This window comes from Carassius gibelio, chromosome B7, assembly GCF_023724105.1.
Source record: "Carassius gibelio isolate Cgi1373 ecotype wild population from Czech Republic chromosome B7, carGib1.2-hapl.c, whole genome shotgun sequence".
Lineage (NCBI taxonomy): Eukaryota > Metazoa > Chordata > Actinopteri > Cypriniformes > Cyprinidae > Carassius > Carassius gibelio.
This window is the reverse complement of record NC_068402.1, coordinates 30007751-30030916: the sequence shown is the minus strand read 5'-3', so window position 1 is coordinate 30030916 and position 23166 is coordinate 30007751. Positions and strand designations below refer to the sequence as shown.

Below are 23166 nucleotides of genomic sequence, written 5' to 3'. Positions count from 1 at the left end.
TTCTTAAAAAAAAACGTATTACTAGCCTCTTGGATTTCATTTCTACATAACTTACATATCTTTCTCCTCTCACTCTCTCTATAATCCAGGTAGGTAATCCAGGTACTTTTTACCAACCCATTTATGAGTATTGTGAATTTGGTCATATTACTTTTATAACTTTCTGTTTTTGACCTGCTACATAATAGGGAAGTATGCAATTTTAGATACAGCCAAATTCTCTAATGAGCTGTCTTATTTTACTGGATTGCAGCCATTTTACTGGATTGCAGCCAGGAGGGCTGCATCACTGTCTTGCGCTACAGCACCACACTGGTCAAACTATGTTATTGCAGGACCTTACTTGTCTATTTTTGATAATGTTGATTAATCATTTCAGCGCCAGCAGATGTTGAAATATGGGCTACAAATTGAAATGTCACACTTCTGACCTCAATGCATCAATCATACCACAAGATGGCACCATAACTCACCAAAAAAACATTTTATGTTCTGGAAAGTCTTATGATCTAGTTGGGATTTTATGCCCTTCACTTGCTAACTTCTGTACGTAATTGATTACACTCCACAAGTGCCCATTACTGGCAGAACCCTTGCTATGGGCTAAATTGGAACCACCTAAGCCCTTGATTTACTGGAGTTAATTTACTATTTATTTATTTTTCCCCTTAAAAATTAGTTTGATGCAGCATTCTCTCTCTCTCTCTCTCTCTGTCTATATATATATATATATATGTATATATATATATATATATATATATATATATATATATATATATATATATATATATATATATATATATATATATATAGGTATGCTTGGGCTATATTAAATCTTAAACAAATAAGTAATATATTTTATATATATTTTATAATAATATTTATTATTAGAGTTGTTCGGGGTGGGGATAAATTAAATGAAATATGCTATAACATCACAATCGTGTTGCAATATGGGTCTGTCCATATGAACTATCCTTGTCCACTTTACTAAGTAGAACACACTTCAGAGTGAACTTGGAGCATATTGGATTGATATACATAACATGACATGCTGTCTTAATATTACTACAGTTTGTTGCATTTCTGTATTTTATGTTTGTTTTGTTTTTGGCACAGGTAGGCTCTACCCTCAAACTATGTCATTGCGACTTGCAAACACAAAAATGGTCTTAAAATTTCAACGTACATCACTGTTGCACTCGGGGCATCCCGAATCTTGGTTTGAAAATTCCCAAAATATAAATCTTAAAAAAAAGTGAATGCTAATGTATGTGTTTATCTTCAAAGATGTTGCTAGAAATGGTGCTGCCAGGGGTGTAGTGGCCATCTTACGGCCGTCAGCCTGCTAAATTAATCATCTAAGAGAAAGTGTCAGATAAAGTGACGTTGACAGTCAACCAAAGGGGGCGCTAATGCAATCTAACAGTGGGTAGTACAATTCGACAATGAAAAATGCTACTGTAAAGTTATGGTTTATTAATGTCTACACCTACCACAACCCTAATCCTACCCTTACAGTACTGCAAATACAGTGATTATGTGTTATATTCGCTGTTATAGCTAGGGATACAGCTACAGGAAACCAACAATAGCCTAAATATTATTTTCTACCAATTAGATTGCGTTTTTATTAAAGTCTACTCCTACTCCTACCTCAACCCAAACCTACCCTTACAGTAATGCAGATACATTAAATATCGCTGCTTAGCATGAGAAAAAGGATGCGATATTGATGTGCGCATGCGCAGTTAATCATGGTAGGAAAATCTGATGGGTAGGAAAAAATGTCAGGACACCGGCCCGCAATGTCTTTTAGTATGGCACGATGGATCGTTTTAGACTAGGATGATCAATTTAAAAATATTTGGCACAGGTAGGCTCTTAATCATAAACAGGATTATGATGTTAATGCTATTTCCAACCATGAGAGATCGCTAGTTTCAGCCTCTCCCCGTATTCATTTCAGTGTAGACATGCACTCTAATGTAAACATTCACTTACATTAGCACATTTCTAAATGAAAAACAGAGCATGAAAACAGCATTTTCCGGTCAGGATGGTAAACAGATTATCTTTTACCAAGTTCAATGGGATACTTATATGTTTAGAGTGTTTGGGAATATGTTACTTAAATCTTTATCACAACACTATGCATTAGGGCTGTCAAAATAGCTGAAAAACGTAATTCGAATTGTGTACTTAAATATTATGAAAGTTCAAATTAAATTAGTATTAAAAATGGTAGGTTTAATACGAATTAAATTCGTATTAAAAAAGCATAATTTCAGTAAGGGTGAAGAAAGCTATTGGCGTCTCTCCTGAGGCCACAAGAGGGTGCATGAGCAAAATATTATTAATGCACGTTTATTCAAACAAAACAAACAAACAAAAAAAAAATATTTAAAATAATGTTTATAAACCATTTATAATTAATTAAATTAATTTAAAAAAATGGTACTTGCATTAATTTTACATGGCTTTCTAAACACGCGACTCTCTTGAGACGTGAGTCCAACGGTGTCCCTCTAGAAAATGTGTGAAATATGCATTCTGTGTTTCAGTTTTGATGTAAACATGATCTTCTGTTCTTCTTCACATTGATGTCCTTTTTTTTTCCATGGGTTTCAACTGAATACGCTAACATAATTCTTATAATGCAATGACACTTACATTCATCGCATCTCGTGTGCCACTGATAAAGGTCAAGTATACTATTTTTGAGACCACGAGAAAGGTGCACGTACGCAAGGTGAATGTTGAGACAGAAGTATCCAAAAACTTAAAAATGCTGCCTTCGGAGGATGCATTCCAGGGTAGGAAGGCATCAAGGCACATCCGAAATCAATGCTAGCTTCACTTCCTGTCTCCTGAGATACCTTCATCTGGCCGATTTTTGAAGGCAGCATAGATGTATCCTTCGCTGCCTTTTATATCCCACAATCCTGTGCGTGATTGTTCGAGGGGGAGTGGCTTGCTAAAGTCGATTAAGGTAGAAAAAAAAAATGGTGTCAGAGGATACGGTTGGAGGCCAGTTTTTGTACAAATGTAAGTTATATTTTCACATCAACAGCTTTTGATTGCATTTCCACTGAGAAATAAGTGTTGTAGTTGCTAAATATTTCCTTGTTTATCACCAAACCACTCTCTATTTATAGTTCAAATATCATTTCAAAAGGGTCATCTGAGGATACAGCCGCTTTCATAAAGGCTCGGGCTGAAAATGAGCAGGCATTCACTGACCATAAAAACAGTGCTGTGAATGGGTGGAAGTAAGTTGTTGAATATAATTTTTCTTCTTAATTAAAAATGATTAAATGCCAATGTTAATGTTGCATTATTTGTAAACTAAATGCTTAAGCTTTTGCTGTATGAATTACCATTGTCGTAATGTACAGATGTGTAACTCTAAGCATATTATTTAATATTTCCTTTGTGAGTTAATAATGAATGCTTTACAGGGATAGGTTATCTGTATGTTTTTAAACCTTTAATCTCACTGAATTTTCTCAAGAAAAGTGCTTCAGACAATTAGACTGGAGGGGAAAGTAACACCACAATAACCCCTAAAAAAGAAATATTAGGTATGTTTTATACATATTCTTGGTAAATATTTTGACATGCATTCTATAGTTTATAAAATATATATATTTTCCCTAATGGATGATGCATTGGGTTAGAAGCATTCAGTTACTCCTCCAGAACTGCTTGCCTCAATGTCCCATGCCTCTTCCACCTGTGGTAAGCAGGGCCTTCAAATGCCTCTTCCTTGCCGCTCAATGAAGACCGAGAACCTGAACCAAGCAGACAAGGGGGTAAGAAGAGGAGCCTCATTGAAATGTTGAGGGAGAAAATTGCCAGAGAGGAAGCCAGGGAAGAAGCCAGACAAAAGGCTGTAGAAGAGAGGACCAACAGACTTCTCAATTTACTTGAGACTCTTGTAAAGAAAAACTAAATTGTATATATTTCATGTGTTCAAGTTATGTATTTAAGTTATGTTAAAATAAGTTTGTTTACTTGTATAAGTACTGCGGTGGATTTGTTTTGATTAATTTGGGAATAAACATACTTACATTGACAGGTTCCAATCTCAATAGGTTTCATTGAATAATTTTCTTATTAATTCAATACTTATGTCAAGTCACCTTTATTTTGTAGAGGTCGTCTTTGAGTGACAACCTCATGTTAAAACTTATGTTTACTCATTTGAGATGAAGACACCAGTCATATCAGTAACTTTTATAAATACTGCTTTATGCTACATTGACCTGTGATATTAGTATTAAATGTGTGGAACAAGAATATAAAACATACAAAGGCAATAACAAAAACAAATGCAATAATAACAAGGTCAGACATGTGAAATAAAGATAAAGGGTAATATCAATCTTGTTTGTATTTAAGTTGAATTGTATTGTACATGGTAATCAAGATCAACAACATGGTCCTGCAGGATGGACAGTTGTGCAGAAGTGCGTTCACGCAGAGCACTTCCATTTGTAGTCTCCCCAGCCACGTCTTCTTGCTCAGGTTGCTCTTCTTCTACTGCCATAATGTCACCATTTCCAATACAGATGTTATGCAGTATGGTGCATGCCATCACAACATCTGGGACAAATGATGTTTCAACCTCCAGGGTGTGGAAGAAGATGGCCCTCCACCTGGCCTTCATGATGCCAAATGCTCGCTCAATGACTGAGTGGGCTTTGGCATGATGAGCATTAAACCTGTAAAGCCCCCAAAGTGATAATATAAATACAATTTAACTATAAGAACCATGTAATGAAGCTTAATTTAATTTTTATCTTTTTCCAAACCTCTGTTGTGCCTCTACTCTTACAAGGCTGCCTGAAGGGTGTCAACAGGGCAATGGGCCTCTCCAAACAGAGGTAGCCTCCATCACCCAGGAGGAAGTGTCTCGGTGGTGGATATGTCCCACTGCGATACAGGTTGCTGTGTCGGAGGAGTCGTGAGCAGAGCCAGGAAAGCCTACACTTGTTACTCTACACTGCTCAAGCTTGTGTTTGAAGAATCATTGACAGATATTTAAGCAGTTGTATGTTCACTGCTGTGTGTGTTCACTTTGGATGGGTTAAATGCAGAGCACGAATTCTGAGTATGGGTCACCATACTTGACTGTATTTCATGACACTTCCCTTAATCTCTTTGTGTTTGAGACTTTAGTCTTTGCAACTTTAGGGATCTTATCTATTCAAAAAGAGCTTTTAACACTCTAAAGAGAAAGGAAAACTTGAAATCATATCATATGACCCCTTTAACAACACAAGCTTCGAATTGAGACATTTGTTCTCGACACAAGCTTCATGTGATGATGATAGGGAGGATGACATCATCACCAAAGTGCCTGCTTAATATCTGTGTTGTGGCTAACATAATTTATTCATATATTTATAAGTATAGTTGTTGAAGATGTATAGACCAGTCTTATCTGTCAGTTCAGTTTTTAGCATGGAGTGCTTTGGTAGCACGTGTAATGGGAGCCCTCCTGTAGTTAAGATCATTCCATTTTCTAAATGGGAGGGGTGCTAGGAGATGTGGTAACATATCACTTATATGAATAAGTCAGTTTCAGTGTAGTAATGTGGTATATAAGAGGTATTTTTCTTTGTATTCATGTAATTTATTTTCTTTTTGTATTTCTATTCTGAGGAAATGTGTTCTATGAGAAGTAGATTGGGATATGTGCTCCCCCATGATTGGTTTGGGCCATTATTGTCTAGTGGGAAAATAGCCTATTTAATCAGTGTGTTTGTAGTTGTAAAGGAGAGGGGGTAGAAGGTAGAGCTGTAGGTTTTCCTGCTGACAGCATTTTTCTTTTCTTTTTTTGTAGTTTCAGTGCTTGTTGTGTTTGCTTTGTTTTTGTTACTTTCCTTGTATTTATTTTTTCCTTTTTAAATATCACTGAAATCATCACAAATTGGTGGCATGTTTTTAATAAATTTGAGCATCTGGAAAATTACCCTGTTGTACTGAGCCTTCCTAACTCCATCCTGGCCTCTCGGTTACTTCTACCCGACACTCCGATGCATCGGTTCAAATGTCAGATCACTAGGAAATGGCATTGAGTTTTGCTTTGTTTGAAAGAGTCAGTAGTGGTTTTCAGGCGAATTAAGCTTTGGGCATCATAGATTGTATGCTTTTCTCAAAACGAATCAAGCTCCAATACAGTGCTTAAATATGAAATGTGTTGTTTTTTAGATACAAGCTTCGAAGCTTCTGTGCTGAACGTAACATTGCTAGTCTTGTCTTGAGGTATCGCTTGTCTGGTTGTTATCCTGTCCTGGAGGCTGAGCTTCCCTGGTCTTGTTCCTGCCAAGCAGCAAGACCTGTGCAGTGGCTGAGAGGCCTGGGGTGTTTAAGCTTGTGCTAAATGTTCCGTTCAGGCCATTGCTGTTCTCCAGCAGTCTTGCTCTGCGCTGCCTTTACTGCTCACTAGCCTACATTCTTCCTGGGCTTACTCAACGGCCATTTCCTCAGCTTGCCTGTCTTCAGATCTCACCCTTGCCCATCATTTGGACTGTTCACTCCCCTCCTCACCTTCTCTTGTCCTGTAAGCTTTTTTGTTAAACCCAGGATCACTTATTTCTCCATTTGAGTCCTCTCTCATAGAATCCTTAAATTCAGGGAGAAAAAAAAAACAAAAAACAAATTGTAGTTGTGGTAACAGAAGATCAGGTTGTTTAACTTTTGTCATTGTTGTTTTGTAGAGCTGCCAGAAATCTCTGAAAACTTTAGTGCAGAACACAAAAAAGTTCATAGAACTGGAAGAGCTGCATGAATAATGCTTGCTATAATCTTAACAGCCAGTGGGTGTCACTTGATGGCACCACAAGGTTCACAGAGAGGAGGATCCCATTTTGGATCTGCAGCGACAGAAGGATAGACAGAACTCTATATGCCTTTTATTTGCTTTACCTTTTCTTCTGCTGTGATGAGCTCTGACATGCCCCTCAATGTGACATCATCAGCTATACCTCTCAAAGATATATTTATCTTTAAGATAAACAGTTTAAGGAAATTCATATAGATATAGATCAAGCTTTACTGTCTCAGATCCAGTTTACCCATATATATATATATAAACATTCAGTATTATATTATTAAAACTTGTTGCCTAATAATTCATTTGAAATCATCATGGCATGATCTGTATAAATATATATATATATATATATATATATATATATATATATATATATATATATATATATATATATATATATATACAGACCAAAAGTTTGGCCACACTTTCTCATTCAAAGAGTTTTCTTTATTTTCATGACTATGAAAATTGTAGATTCACACTGAAGGCATCAAAACTATGAATTAACACATGTGGAATTATATATGGATTTATATACGTAACAAAAAAGTGTGAAACAACTGAAAATATGTCATATTATAGGTTCTTCAAAGTAGCCACCTTTTGCTTTGATTACTGCTTTGCACACTCTTGGTATTCTCTTGATGAGCTTCAAGAGGTAGTCACCTGAAATGATCTTCCAACAGTCTTGAAGGAGTTCCCCGAGAGATGCTTAGCACTTGTAGGCCCTTTTGCCTTCTGTGTGCGGTCCAGCTCACCCCTAAACCATCTCGATTGGGTTCAGGTCCGGTGACTGTGGAGGCCAGGTCATCTGGCGCAGCACCCCATCACTCTCCTTCTTGGTCAAATAGCCCTTGATGCCTTCAATGTTACTCTACAATTTTCACAGTCATGAAAATAAAGAAAACTCTTTGAATGAGATGGTGTGTCCAAACTTTTGGTCTGTATTGTATATATATATATATATATATGTGTGTGTGTGTGTGTGTGTGTGTGTGTGTGTGTGTGTGTGTGTGTGTGTGTGTGTGTGTGTGTGTGTGTGTGTATGAATACATTATGTAACCTTCTCTTTAATTAAAACACATGCATAACAATAAAAGAAAAGGCCAAAAAGTGTAGGTTCAAATTTGTTTTTAATTGTTTAAAATAATCACATTTCAGTAGCTACTTAGTTTTAGGGGAAGTCGTGGCCTAATGGTTAGAGGGTTGGACTCCCAATCGAAGGGTTGTGGGTTCTAGTCTCGGGCCGGACGGAATTGTGGGTGGGGGGAGTGCATGTACAGTTCTCTCTCCACCTTCAATACCACGACTTAGGTGCCCTTGAGCAAGGCATCGAACCCCCAACTGCTCCCCGGGCGCCGCAGCATAAATGGCTGCCCACTGCTCCGGGTGTATTCACAGTGTGTGTGCGCGTGTGTTCACTGCTCTGTGTGTGTGCATTTCGGATGGGTTAAATGCAGAGCACAAATTCTGAGTATGGGTCACCATACTTGGCTGAATGTCACTTCACTTTAGTTTTTACGTATGGGTGGGTAAAAATTTAACTAATGCGAAGTGTGATGAAGAAAAAAAAAACAGGTAGGTAGACAAAATATAAATAAATCAACTTGCTCTTTGTGTGTGTGTCTATATATATATATATATATATATATATAGACACACACACACACATACATATATATGTACACACACTTTTAGTGTGCTGTGTACAAATAAAGGTACTGTATTATATATCTATGATATTGGTCAGTCTGACCTCCATTGGTAAATACATGCTGGGAAAGAAATATTAGTTCATTAAAAAGTGGAAACAAACAATATGTTTAACACAATTATAACATTTTATTTCAGAAACAATAATAACATATCAGCTGCCACTGAAAAAAGTTATGCATTTTTACAAAACAGTACTGTTTTTTTGTTTGTTTGTTTGTTTTTTGGTATGTTACCCTTTCTTTCTTTTCTTTTCTTTTCTTTGTTGCTAGGTCAAATAAATTATCTTGAGTGTGCTAGATTTTTACTGTTTTTATGTATAACTGTTCTACTTCATATGTACCATAAGCTATTTGTTTACATTTAGCCATCATAATTAAGACTCTGTCACACTCTAAACTATGCACATTAATTAAATGGATAGTTCACCCAAAAATGAAAATGCTGTCCCTAGGTGGGACTTGCAGTAATCAGGTTATAAAACATGTGATATTTTTGTCTGACTCATTTAATTAAAGGGATAGTTCACCCAAAAAATATAAATTATGTCATTAATTACTCACCCTCATGTCATTCCAAACCTGTACAACAATCGTTCATTTTTAGAACACAAATATTTTTGATGCATTCCGAGATCTCTCTGACCCTCCCATACACAGCAAGGATCCTTACACGATGAAGGCTAAGAAATGTAGCAAGAATATCGTTAAAATGATCCATGTGACATCACAAAGAAAACATTTTTATTTTCTTTTTTTTTGCACAAAGAAACTATTTGTGTTCTGAAGATGAATGAAGGTCTTACAGGTAATGAATGTCATGATAGAGAGTAATTACAGATTTTTTGGGGGGTTGAACTACTCTTTTAATTAAATAAGTCACTACAGTGTTTCTTCTACAGTGCATAGTGACCTAACAACACTACTACCACAGGTACCACACTGCTATATAGCTGTTGCCTTACATTCTATTGTTTCTTTTAAATAGTTTTTCTATGTATACATGTCCTATAAAGACGTAATTGTGCCACATGTCACTGCTGCTCACTGCACAGCAGGAATACTGTAATGTACATACAATACATTTAAATGGCATTGCACAGTGTTTTTAAAATGGTGTGCCAAGTTGTTCATATTTAAAAATACATATTGAGTCTTTCAAAAATAATTAATTGCAGACAAATGATTATTGAAATACATGATTTAGCATTACTTTCAGAATATATATAAAAATGGAAAGCAAGTTTAAAGAATGGGGCAATGCTGCCCACAAAACATGTATAGAATCTCCAGTGCATCAGGTTCTGCAGAGTGTCTTGCAACTTCTACACTTTGTCCTTTGGCTGGCTGAGTAATTACAGGAGATGTAGTGTCTATCACAGGATGCACCTTATTAGCTGATTTTTTTATGTCCATTGGTGTGAAGACAGTTACAATGCTGTGTTTCTCAGTCCAACATTTTGGAGGCTCTGTTAAAGGAGTCACTTTGTTTTCTGTTTTCCTTTTTGGAGTGTCAGTTTTTTGGTCATTTCGCTGTATCTCAGAATCACTGGCATCTGGAAGGTGAAAATAGGTGATTGTCCTCCCTGGGCACTCTTCTTCTTGTTCTGTGAAAGAAGGATCCTTGTCAGGCATCATAGAAGAATGGCCAAATAAGGAATATGGAATATTCTCTTTTCCAGAATCTGACTCGGCCAACACATCCTTGTCTTCTATTTTCTTGGATGTGTCTTCATTGTCCGAACAAGATTTCAGACTCATTTGATTTTCCCTAAGTAACCAGCGACCCTTATCAATTAAGACTGCATCCTTGGGTCCCACCCTGGCATTCAGAGTGACACAGTTCATTGGCTCATTTAAACTATCTACTGAGCTTGTGGCATTAAAATATGACAAATCTGTAATGACATCTGTGTGAACTTCATGGAGGGAGGGCAGACTTGAGGCATTTGTACCTCTAAGACCTTCTCTCTTCTCGATTTTGTCGGTTGAAGGATATCTCTTTTCATCAGAACTACATCCTTTAGAGCCTTTTCCATAAAGCTGCTCAATAGTTCTTTTTACATAACCCTTTGCAATGGACAACCTGCATGTGTTTTTCTCTTCTCTTGACAACTCTGACGATGTTAATAATTGGTATTCTTTTCTGTGAGAAGATTCAAGTTGGTCATTTGACAGTTCAGAACTTGGACTGTTTAGCTGTGCCTGTCCATGCCGCATGTCTGTATTGCTCTTGGCAAGAAACATGTCTCTGATGGATTTCACTCTGTTGGTCTGAATGTGTTCCTCTGAATCTTTTGCCAAATCACTGTTTTTGGAATCATAACTGAATGCTAATGATGATGAGACTGAATCCAGTGATCCACTTTCTGTGGTTTTGACAATATTTGATGCCTCTTGATTAGTTACACTGATGTGATTCAAGAGCCTTTTGCCAGTTGTCTGTTCTGTATTAAATTTTCTCTTACTCTCAGATTTTTCCTGGTCTTGTAGACTACTGATAGGCTTTGCTATATCAGTTGCGCTTGCCTTCTTAAAATCATTCTCATTTTCTTTATACTCAGTGATTTCTTCAGGAATCTCCACACAGTTCTCCTGATAGATGGAGTAGCATTCTGGTGCTTCTAGGATAACATGTTCCTCCTCAGAATAAGTCATACTTTCCATACAGAAGTCTTGGTGTGTTATTGAATGTTGAATTTCATCCACTTCTTTATTTGATTCAATATGAGTATGATGGTTATCTTGCACCTCAGATAATACAAAACCCTTCTCTGTTATTTTTGTTTTATTGTATAACTGATCTTGACTTTGAATGGCCTGAAACTCATTTCGCCAATGTCCTGATATTGTCTCCTTTGAACATATCTGTTCTGCTCCATCACTTGGCTCAGGACTTTTCACAGTAAGATTATTTTCTTTACTGAAATACTTATCTTTAGGAAATGTCTCATCACTATGTTTTACATTCTCCTCAAGTTTGTTGACCTTTTCATTTCTGATAATTGGTGGTTCTGATAATTTCGACCCTTCCTCTTCAACTGAGTCTCTGTCTTTTTCTACCTCATTTACCACTTTTCTTAGCACTTCGTTTTTTAATACTGTCTTAAGAGATTCAGAATTCTCCCATTTAGGACTATTTTCTTTGCATATACCTCTTCCCTCAGTAATTTCATTTTGCCTTTCTACTCTACTCATCTCTTCTACTTTTTCCTGATGTTTCGTAAACGCTTCTTCTTCTTGTCTCTTGTGTCCTACGTTCTCCAACTCTCTGTACATTTCAGTCTCAAAGCTAAATTCACCAAGTAACATATCTTTGCAGATATCAGAATCAGGTATGACATCCCCTTTAATTTTTTTCTCTGTGTTGTAAAAGTTGTCATTTCTCAAATCCTGTTGGTATCTATCTTCATTCACAATATCCTTTTCAGGCCTTTCCAGTGAGTCACTATCTTTAAGGTGTGCAGTTATAGCTCTATCAATAACTGAATTAACATACATGTTCACACAATCTTCCAGCACAAAATCTGATAAACTATCAATTTTCTCTTTAGAGTGGAGCTCTGAAAATCCATTCATTTTCATTGATTGGATTGATTCACTAACTTTGTCAGTGTCTTCTATCTGATTGCATATCATGATGCTCTCATCTGAATGGTTAAGGGCTGCCAGCTCCTCTCTGACTATCTCTGGAACACCTAACTGTTCAGTCAGCATTTGGATAGCATGTTCTTCCTCCTCTGAACTTGAACTTTGATTGGACTCACTCAAAGTGGTCTCTGGTGTGGCACTGCTACACCTTGCTTTATTGATCAGTACTTGGAAGTCCTTACAGCTCTGTAACAGCTGATTAGATGCTGAGTTGTGAAGGTGGGATAGACTTATCCTAAGTTGTTCTGCATCTTCTATTGCTGCTAATTCGTTTAGAGATTGCATCATGTGCATAGCCTCGGAACAGCTTAGACTGGCATCAGCCTGTCTACATGCATTTAAATGGCTTAAGCCATCCTTTAAAGTCATAACACAAAGAAAGGCAAGAAGCACCCTAGAGGAAGTGCCAAATGTAGATTCCACATATGAAGAAAAATCTGGCACACATATAGACATTTTTGAGCATAACCATTTGTGTTGTGTGATCTCACGAAGTGACTCAATGTAATAACAAAGCTGATCAAGTACTGGCTTCATATCTGGCCTAACAGCCATTTTTACATTGTAGAATTTTTGTGCTTGCAAATCTATCAGTTCTATTGAAGGCTTTGTATGGATACTCAAAGTATTTTCTGTGTTATATGAGTCAGTCTTACGTATTGGCTCAGATGTCTGTTGATTTTCCATTGTTTTTGTTAAGTGATCACTATTTATCTGTTCAGGCTTTTTTGTCTTTGGTGAATATACACAAATCTCTTTCTCTTCAAAAGCTTCATTGGTTAATGCTTGTATTGATTTACAAGATTGATAATTGAACAGAGATGCTTTAACCATTGTGTTATTTTTGGGTATAGTTTCTAAAGAGGGCTGGTAAACCAGTGGTGGTTTTACCTTTGTACTTCTCTGTAACCAGAGTTCAACATATTCTGATGTGTGCTGACTCATCGTGCCTTTGATGAGTGTTGCTTTTTGCATTTTTGTCTTCGGCAAAGTGTAACTACCAGCTTGCACTTGGATGTTGTTTTGATCTTTTTCAACCAAAATAGAGCTTAGGTCATCTGTTTTCGGTTTTAGAGGCACATTTCCATTTCCATTATTATTTCTCCTTTTTAGTAGTTTTTGAGCTGCTTTTGTTGTGGAATTCTTGTTTAGTTTAACATCTCCTTTCTGGCTTGATATACCAAGTCTTTTTTTCTTTATTTCTTTCAGAATGTCAGCTTTATTAGCCCTTGGTTTTCTTTTTGGAATAGCACACTTAAGCAAGTGATTCTTCTTTACTACTACTCTAACTGTCTTCCTCTTTGTGGTTGTACCAATCGTAAGAACACGTTTAGATACTAAGGCTTTCGAGGATGCGGTAACTGGTGTCACTGCCATCTTGACATCATATTCATGGTGTGAACTGCCAAAGAATTGCAAATGATGTTGCGTTTTGTCTGAGAAGTTCTCTTGACAAGTCTGCTTTTCATAAATATGTAAAGGCGTCTCATACATCTTTTTCTGATTGTCCTGAAACTGAAGATTCTCTGAACATCTGTAGTTGCTCAATTGTAGCCGTGTCGTTGTGTGAATTTCAGAGGCCAAGGTACATCGAGGCTTGGGTACAGGTTTGTTACACTGCTGTACCATACAGTATTCCTGCTTGACATCTCCACTGTCCAGTTCTTCAGTGTCAGAGTATGAATGGTTCTTATGAAATTCTGTATCACTTACTGTCTTGATGCTCTCAATGGATTCTTGTTTGTGTTGTACCTTGTGCAACCCTGGAAAGTGGGAAAGCGGTGAGGGTAGTCGCTCTAACTGAATGCTTGCAGCAGCTCCACTTATCTCAGTATCTTCATTTATCTTACAGCCATCCTTAGGGCAGAAATGGTTGCTGTCATTAGGGTCAATCTCGCTGACCTCTCTAGTAGGAGTATCACTTTGAGGGGGTAAATTATCAGGTAAATTAGCATCCAGATCAGGACAGGAAATAGTGGCTGCTTTAAATTGATTGTACACACTGGAACGACTGACTGTGGTCGTCCAATGAATTGTTTCCTCTTCTTTAATAGTAAGGCGCACTTTCATTTCTACTGTCATACTTCCATCTTGATTGACTCTGAAAGCTTTCTCAATGTCATCATCAGAAGGCATATGTATGTCATCCACTTTCTCAACATCCTGACTGGTAATGACTTCTGTTTCAGCAACTGACTCAAGATGCTGTCCAGGCTCTACTTCCACAGAGCAGTTTGGATTGCTTTGAAAATCATACGTACTTCCTGACATAGTGTTTTGAATTTGATTCACAAAGTAGTGTTCAGAGGATGGGGAGAAGGGACAGGATTTGGTGCTGCTGGACTTATTTTTTCCTTTAGAATGTTGGTGATACAGGTATGGGGATAAAATAGGATTTCAGAGTGTGGTGATAGATGTAGATGTTTTTAAGACCAGGAGGTGTTTGGTCAAGTCAGGACAGCAGAAAAGCATTCCAAGTGAGAAAAATAAAGAGCATACAAAAGCAGATTAGAGAGAGCATGTATGATATAATTAGTACTGAAGGATGTAGGCCACTGTGGGCATTACAGTAGATATGAAAGTCTCAGCACTTGCTTAAAGCTAGTCTCAGTAATAGATTATCCTGACATGTACATTCCGTGTATCGGTCCCACTTTATATTAGGTGGCCTTAACTACTATGTACTTACATAAAAAATAAGTACAATGTACTTATTGTGTTCATATTGTATTGTAAAACACCTTTGCTGCTATTGAGGTGGGATAGGGGTAAGGTTAGGGAGACGGTTGGAGGTATGGGTAAGTTTAAGGGTGGGTTAAGGTGTAAAGTATGGGTCAACAGTGTAATTATAAATGTAATTACATAAATTAAATACAGATGTAATTACAAGTAGTAGTTTTTTAAATATAAGTACAATGTAAAAACATGTATGTACACAATAAGTACATTGTACTAAATTATTAATTAAAATGTAAGTACATAGTAGTTAAGGCCACTTAATATAAAGTGGGTCCAGTGTATCTATAAAGCATTTTTAAATTGGAATCTATCACAAATTTTTAACAAATGTCTTACATTTGCAAACAATTATTGAATTTATATTACTTTGTCCTCATTTTTATAGTAGTTGAGCTCAGTATTAGAATAAAAGTGAAATGAATAAACTTACTGGCTATTGGATGTCGCCGTTTCAGTCTTTTAACTGGCAGCCACGTTGGTGGAGATGACTTCTGAATATCATAGTTTCTTTTTTTGAAAGGTTCCCGGCCAGCAGCCACCAATACCCCAGAGCATAATATCAGTGCAGGAAGCCCATCCACCTATGATCACGTGAAAACATCTTTATAGTATATAAACAAACTATCTATTCAACAAAGCAGGAATTAATTATTAGTATTGTCAGTAGTCATCCTAGATTATATTGCAATTCATTTCAATTAATGAGTTTTCTATGATAATGCATTTCTGTTAATGCTATGTCTAAAATGCCTGTTAAAGTTCATTGTTATGCTTCCTTTTAGCTTCTCTTGCTAGGCCACTTTGTTTCCAAATTCCAGCAGAGTATTGCTTTAAAGGAACACTATAATATTTTTGAAAACAGGCTCCTTTTCTAACTCCCCTTGAGTAGTAAAAGTGAAGTTTTACCATTTTCTAATCAATTTAGCTGATCTCTTGTAGCACTTTTAGCGTAGCTTAGCATAGATCATTGAATCTGATTAGACCGTTAGCTCAAAAATGATCAAAGAGTTTCAATATTTTTCCTATTTAAAACTTTACTCTTCTGTAGTTATATATTGTAAAACAGACAGCAAATTAAAAGTTGCTATTTTCTAGGCTGATATGGCTAGGAACTATACTCTCATTCCAGTGTAATAATTAAGGAACTTTCCTGCAGTAACATGGGTGCAGCAGGCACAATGATATTATGCAGCTCCTGAAAATAATCCCAGCTAGTTAGTAGTCGGTCTTTGTTTCCAATGCATCTATCCATTGTGGTCAGCTGTGCCATTTAATTGTAAATTGATTATATATATATATATATATATATATATATATATATATAATATGAAATACAACCCCCCCCCCCCCCCCCCCGCCAATATATTCCCATTCATATCCACAATTTTGAGCACCCCAGTGTGATTATAAACAGGAAATTATCCAGCCATGGCTACCTGTTTCACAGAAATATAAAGAGGAGGGAAAACTAAGCCCAAATTCCCTTGATCATCCATCACAATGAGAAAAACCAAAGAATATATTTCTGATGTGCAGCAAAAGATAATTGAGCTTCACAAATTAGTGAAGTGGCTTTAAGAAAAGAGCTAAAAAAAAACAGAAATGGTAGTGGTGGGCAGAGCGAGGCTTCATGAAACACTGAAACAGTTGAAGCAAAGTGCCGTATTTGTTTCGAGGCTTCGAAACTTTACCGACACCCGTCTCCACGGTGACACCTAGTGGCCAATTGCCCATGTTATCTGAAACAACTTTGACAACAAGCCATTTAAAAATAAATAAAAATATTTTGTTTTCGTTAATGTGGTGATATTTTAAAATCCTATAATAATATCCTATATAATCCTATATCATAATAATAACTAGGTTATTTTGGTCATGAAAAATGAATAAAACAAATAAATCCACAATGGTCTAATTTGTTTTTTTTGTTTTTTTTAAAGATTTTTATTCAAAAATATTAATTGCTCTGCTGTGGAAGGGCTTAGCCTACTTCTTTTTTTACTGATAATTTCTCCAGCCTTAGAAAAAATCCTCTCACAAGGGACACTTGTTGCTGGCATGCATAGATATTTTTTAGCAAGGACATACAAATGAGGAAAAAACACAGCTCTCTCTTTCCAGTAACTTAGTGGATCATGGGTTCTTGGCAAAAATGCATCTTTTAGGTACTTTTTAACTTCTACTGTGGCATCTGCTGTGGCACTGTGTATCGCCTGTGTGGTTTGTTTCCGCCCCTGTCAATCAAACGCAGACTCGGCAAGCGTGCCACCTGTCGGTCGAGACACTTATGAAACGCGCAGAAGCTTCGTTTAGCCATAGTCACGTGACATGGGTGTTTTGAATCACAGTTCGGAGCAGTGTTTCGAAACATCTACGCTTCGGGATCTCGACACTGTGTCGAAACGTTAGTTTCGCGTCAGCCATCCCTAAGAAATGGTACAAATCTGCCTGGAAGAGGATGTGTGTCTATATCATCCTAATGTATGGTGAGAAGGAGAGTTTGAGTGGCTAAAGGCTCTCCAAGGATCACAGCTGGAGAATTGCAGAAAATAGTTGAATCTCTGGCTCAGAAAACCTTTAAAAAAACAGAACCTACATCACCACATATTGTTGGGAGGGTTACAAGAAAAATTTTCCTAGCTCATCCGAAAACAAACTAAAGCATATTCAGTTATTAGACATGACTGGAACTTCAAATGGGACTGGCTTCTATGGTAAAATGAAATTAAAATGAGCTTTTTAGCAGCAAACACTCAATATGGGTTTGGTGAACACAGAGATAAAAAGTATCCCATGTGTACAATGAAATACACTGCTGTATTTTTGATGTTGTGGGCCTATATTTCTGCTGGAGGTCCTGGGCATATTGTTCTGATACATGGCATCATGGATTCTATCAAATATCAACAGATAAAAAATCAGTAAGTGACTGACTGTTAAAAATCTTATAATGGGCCATGTTTGGATCTTCCAACTGTACAAAACCCAAGCACAAACCTCAAAAAAAAAAAAAAAAAAAAAAAAAAACACAGAAATGGGTCACTGAGCTCAAAACCAAGCTTCTGCTATAGCCATTCCAGTCCTCGGACCTGAACCCTATGGTTTCAAAAAGTATTGAATAAAAGGGTGCCATTAATTGTGGCCAAAGTGTATTAGAGAAAAACATTTATTTCATAATGGTATTTCCCCCTATTTTAAATTCTTAACCAATGAAAGGATACATTTTTGCGAATTTTTAAAATTAAAGATCAAAAGGATTAACAATGCAGATCAATTTTCAAAGCCTCCTTTGATCATATTTACCCAGGGGGGCAATGTTTTTGGCCACAACTGTATATATTAAATAAACAGTTGATTGCAAACTTGCAATTTTTATTTATTTATTTTGCTCATTTTGTTGTCTTCTCCCTTATTCCATCTTCTGCACTCAGACTTATTAATATATATATATATATATATATATATATATATATATATATATATATATATATATATATATATATTTGTATTGGTCACTTACATTATTAAAATATTTCTGTTTTCTATTTTGAATATGTATACATTGTTTTTTGGTATTTATTTGCTATAAGGTTGTGCAAGGTGGCATCTGCAAACTTTTATCATGTAAGTTACTGTAACAGACATTTTTGTGAGTGTAACAAGTGCATAAGGTATGTAAGGTTGACAATGCAAAAAACAAAAACAAAAAAATATTACCATGTAAAAAAATTAAATAAACTGTATGTAAAATTACGCACCGTAAGTATTACCATTTCATGTTTTAATTATCATTAAAACCGTAGACTATTAGATTACCGCGATTTGAACAACTCATGATAATAAATACTGTCCAGCATAAAACTAAGTTTGCAGTAACAGTTTCATGTGTGCAGAGCATGCAGAGTATGCAGAGTAGTTTTGTTTTGAGTGAAAACAGGGTGAAAAAGCTGGGAGGTTTTAAAAGAGTGCAAAGGGAATTATACAAATGAATATATCAATTAATTAATTTTATGAATGTACCTCTGCAGTAACATTTTATTTTCATTTTAGCTCCATGTAATACCTAAAGGAAGTGTTCTTAATTGCAGTACTGCTTTGTCCACGGAGTTTACAGGCATATTTCTTAAAACGTTAAAACTATTAACACATTCCACCTGTTTTCACACAAATTACAATATTCACATTTAGCAGGACTTTGACTTTGTTTCTAACCTTAGGGTTCAAGAGTTATGATCCAAAACACAAATATCCTTGTAAAAGCGCTGACTGCTTTTGGACAGATATTTGTCTGCATGCATTAGTTGTGGTGCATGATGGAATCATCCTGTCAGATTTGAGGTCTAAGTAATTAACGGTCTCTGACTTTAACTTTGACAGTGAGCCTATATAAAAACTGTTTGAGGTATCAAAAATCTTTTATTAGATTTTTGCCAGTATCTGTTCTAAGTGTTTTTGACCTAAATCAAAATGGCTGACTACTGAAAACCATTTGTTAATTGGACCCAAGTAAAAGAAAAAAGAGAATCGTGGCCATCATGCAAAATTTACAAAAGCTGTATGAATATTTGTAAAATTTGTTATATATTGTATTTTGCTGCTGGCCCACAACTTCATAGGTTGCTTCAGGACAGGGTGCCAAAGACAAAAAAAAAAAAAGTTTTGGAATGATATGTCAATGTGTTCGTAAAGTAGAATACTTACTAAAAATCACACAAGAAAACTACTATGCCACATGCAAAACTAAAGTCAGAAGATACTGTTTGGTCAGTCTGTACAAGCTATAAGTAAAAATGCCACATTTCCATATCTCTTGAGCAGTAAGTGGCGCTGTGACAAAATTGAAAGGGTGCATTCATTGTTGGATGACAATGACACACAAAAAGTTTAATTTCAATTAATCATTTTTGCATCATGCAGTCAATTTTATTAAACATTAATTACTTGTATATCAACTCAAAATCCATAATGTCTTCATGACATTGTATGAAGATGGTCTCAATCAGATTTGGTGAAAAAAAGGCCAATGGTCTTAAGAGTTCAGTTGTTCTCAGTCTGACTCAATGGATCTATCAAGACCAGATTTACTACAATAGGGGAAATTAATGAAAAGATATACCCAAAATATGCAATAAAACTGCCATTTATCTTTCCATATTTTTTCCCCCAAGAGATATAGCCTCAGAATCTTTTTGACACCATGCCAAGTAAATCGGCTGATATCGATGTTAACGGGTTAGTTCACCTAAAAATCAAAAGTCAATCTTTCGTTCATTATCTGGCTCAGTGTTCATCTTCAGTTCTCTCTTCACAGCAGTTCAGTCAGTGTACTGTTTGAGTAAATGAATTACTCCGCGATATTGGTTTGTTTTAACTCAGAGAGAGTGTCAGCCACATTAAAAAAGTTAACAGCTTAAGTCATTTGTGGATTAATGCGTATTGGAGACGCAAACCGTTTAAAACGATTCAGTTCAATTTGGTGAACTGATCCGGTTACATGGAATGATTCGTTCGCGAACCTGATATCACAAACTGCTTTGTTTTGAACTCTCTCACAAGAGACACGGAAGAGAAGACAATGATGAATAAAGTCGTTATTTTTTGCTATTTTTGGACCAAAATGTATTTTTGATGCTTCAAAAATTCTAATTGACCCTCTGATGTCACATGGACTACTTTGATGATGTTTTTCTTACCTTTCTGAACATGGACAGTATACCATACACACAGTTTCAGTGGAGGGACTGAGAGCTCTCTGACTAAATCTAAAATATCTTAAACTGTGTTCCGAAGATGAACAGAGGTCTCACGGGTTTGGAACGACATGAGGGTGAGTTATTAATGACATAATTTAGATTTTTGGGTGAACTAACCCTTAAAGGATAGGGTTTATTCATAATTCATTAATATTATTTATTAATTTAAAAGGTTTTGCATATCAACATGAAATCTATGCATTTTTGCTGACATGGTCTGAAGATTCTCTTATAATTTGTTGAAAGTCAGACTAAATGTCTAGAACGAGTAGGTTTTCATAGTAGGCTTTCAAGAACATTTGTATTACAATAGACACAATTAATCAAAAAAATATAAAATTTTTCAACTTAAGGTTGAGTGCCTTCAGTAAATGATACCTAAGACACACAATGAGTGTTGTAATGATAATAAAGGTTGCACAGACTAATCGACTAGTCGACTTCAATGCACTACCATGACACTTTAAGCTTGACGTTGACTAGTTGCCAGTCCTAGAGGGCGCAACAGAATAATAAATGTTTGAAGGACTTCCACATTTACGCACTGTTTCCAAACATTTAAAATGACAAATAAATGTATACTCCGAAAGGTCCACACAACATGTGTGGTTATATTACTGGATGCTCGAAATTGAATGAGAGAATGCACATTCTAAACAGCTTATGGTACAGGTAAGTTAATTGCTGTTAAATGACATCTCTCTAATTCCCATCTCTATGCCCTATCCCAGACTGCAATGCAGTATAATAGGATGAAATAGTAAAGAGGCTTAGGGCCACTGGGCAGCATGTCTTCCTCAATCTGTAAATGCTATTTATACTTAAAACTGGGTTAGCTTGCTTACACGATAGACACAACTGACACGGTCACAACTCTAATCTTTAAAAAATACTTTGAAAATATGGTAATGGAACATTTCCTTTTGGTTCTGTTGTTTCTTGCTTGATGTGAAGTTGACATGTCAAAACAAGTAATGTGTCTTTGTAGTTTGGTGTTTCATCCTGTTGTACATTAACCTGTAAATTGTGGTAAAGTGAATATGTACTGTATACAGTTGAATGAAATGAAATTCATAAATGATTAACTTTGCACAGTTAGCAATTAACTTACTTTAACTGAAAAACAAATTTTACTCTTTACTATTGTTTACTATTGTCCTTATTTTTGAGCTGTTTTAAAGCAGAATTGAATTATGTTTGTATCACTGAAAAATTATTTTCCTATTTACCATTGTAAAACTCTTTTAAAACAATCAATGCTCTGTATAAATAAAGCTGACTTGAATTGACTAAAGTACATGGAGAAAAGGTGTTGTGTGTTTGTGTGTGTCATTAAGAGGCTTAAGCATAAAAAAAAAAAAAAAAAAAAAAATCAAATATTGTACCTGAAAATGAATGTGATTTGGGGACAAAATTCTTACCCTTCTTCCATCAGGTGAATGTAACCTGAGCACCGGGAAGTGCATAACCTCTGACATGTGATCTAACAGTGCTTCAAATGAGTATGCTTTTCTTCTCTGCAGTATCAGGGTGTGCTTTACTTCTGGCTCTCCATTACGAAACAGTACTAGCCGCTTTGGTGTGTGCAACAAGATGGCATGCTCATTCAGTCTTGCACTGGAGGTTCCATGTTGAGAAGAGCTATGTGTATACCAAGCCAAGCACCGGGCACTAACAGGACGAGCGTGATACCAGGGAGGCAGTTTCCGGCGTGCTTGTTCCAAGTCAATGGGTTTGACAGTTCGACGATCAGAGCAAATGTAGGAGTGACCATGATGTAACTGATCAAGAGACTGAACGGTTGTATGACCACGAGGAGTTGTAATAGTGCGCACTCCAAATGGCAGTGGCACACGCTTAGATAGGCTATCCAGGAGAGCCTCAAAAGTTTTAAAAGTGCGGCTGTTGATAATCACAGGAAGACCGCTGAACTGAGAATCACCACTTTTATAAAAGCACACACGTTTGGAGGCAGTTGGCTCAGTGATGTGTAGTGGCCGTGATGTCATCTGAGTGTGACCACTAATGGTAGACTGAGCCTGTGGAATAGCCTTCCGCACTACTGGAGCTTCACTCATGATAGCAATTTACCTGCATCGTACATGAAAGGCAGACATGATGAGGGTGAAGGAAATAACTCAAACAACTCAATTTAATAAATAGATATAATGTTACTGCTTATGGCCAACAGAAAATATTAACAAACTATATCAATCTGCACATCGCAGAGACTTCAAAATCATGCTTTCAACCAAAAACACACTCAAGTGCACCCATTCCAATTTTTAATATAATCAATATATCTGAAAACACCAGCTTTAACATCAGAATTTGAATAATTTAATTTAGTTTATTATTTATTAATAATAAACATAATTTTCTCTATGATGGAGGAAAATGCCTCTTCAATTTTATAAATGATTATAATAAACACATACTGATTGACCACTAGTCCAAATATATGAGA

The 23166-nt window shown here is 36.2% G+C and overlaps 1 protein-coding gene and 1 long non-coding RNA gene across 2 annotated transcripts; both read right to left on the bottom strand.

Moving 5' to 3' along the window:
• Positions 1-4233: 4233 nt before the first annotated feature.
• On the bottom strand, positions 4234-5537 carry LOC127961394 (uncharacterized). Its single transcript, XR_008154435.1, has 2 exons — positions 4818-5537; positions 4234-4727 (listed from the first exon to the last, which is right to left on the bottom strand). It is a non-coding gene; the product is annotated as an uncharacterized LOC127961394 (long non-coding RNA).
• A 992-nt stretch (positions 5538-6529) lies between these two features.
• LOC127961909 (oxygen-regulated protein 1-like) lies at positions 6530-22890 on the bottom strand. The gene is made up of 5 exons (XM_052561218.1): positions 22121-22890; positions 15377-15527; positions 13498-14561; positions 6937-7014; positions 6530-6634 (listed from the first exon to the last, which is right to left on the bottom strand). The coding sequence occupies exons 1-5, from the start codon at positions 22775-22777 to the stop codon at positions 6530-6532; spliced, it is 2055 nt and encodes a 684-aa protein (XP_052417178.1). The 5' UTR covers positions 22778-22890.
• Between the last annotated feature and the right edge of the window lie 276 nt (positions 22891-23166).

Excerpts from the sequence above, each read along its gene's own strand:
- LOC127961909 (XM_052561218.1), bottom strand. The coding sequence starts at position 22,777 with ATGAGTGAAGCTCCAGTAGTGCGGAAGGCTATTCCACAGGCTCAGTCT. Across the intron at positions 15,528-22,120 it reads ATTCACCTGATGGAAGAAGG|GTGGATGGGCTTCCTGCACT; the intron begins GTAAGAATTTTG and ends ACGTGATCATAG. Across the intron at positions 6,635-6,936 it reads TCATCACAGCAGAAGAAAAG|GATTCTATGAGAGAGGACTC; the intron begins GTAAAGCAAATA and ends CCTGAATTTAAG.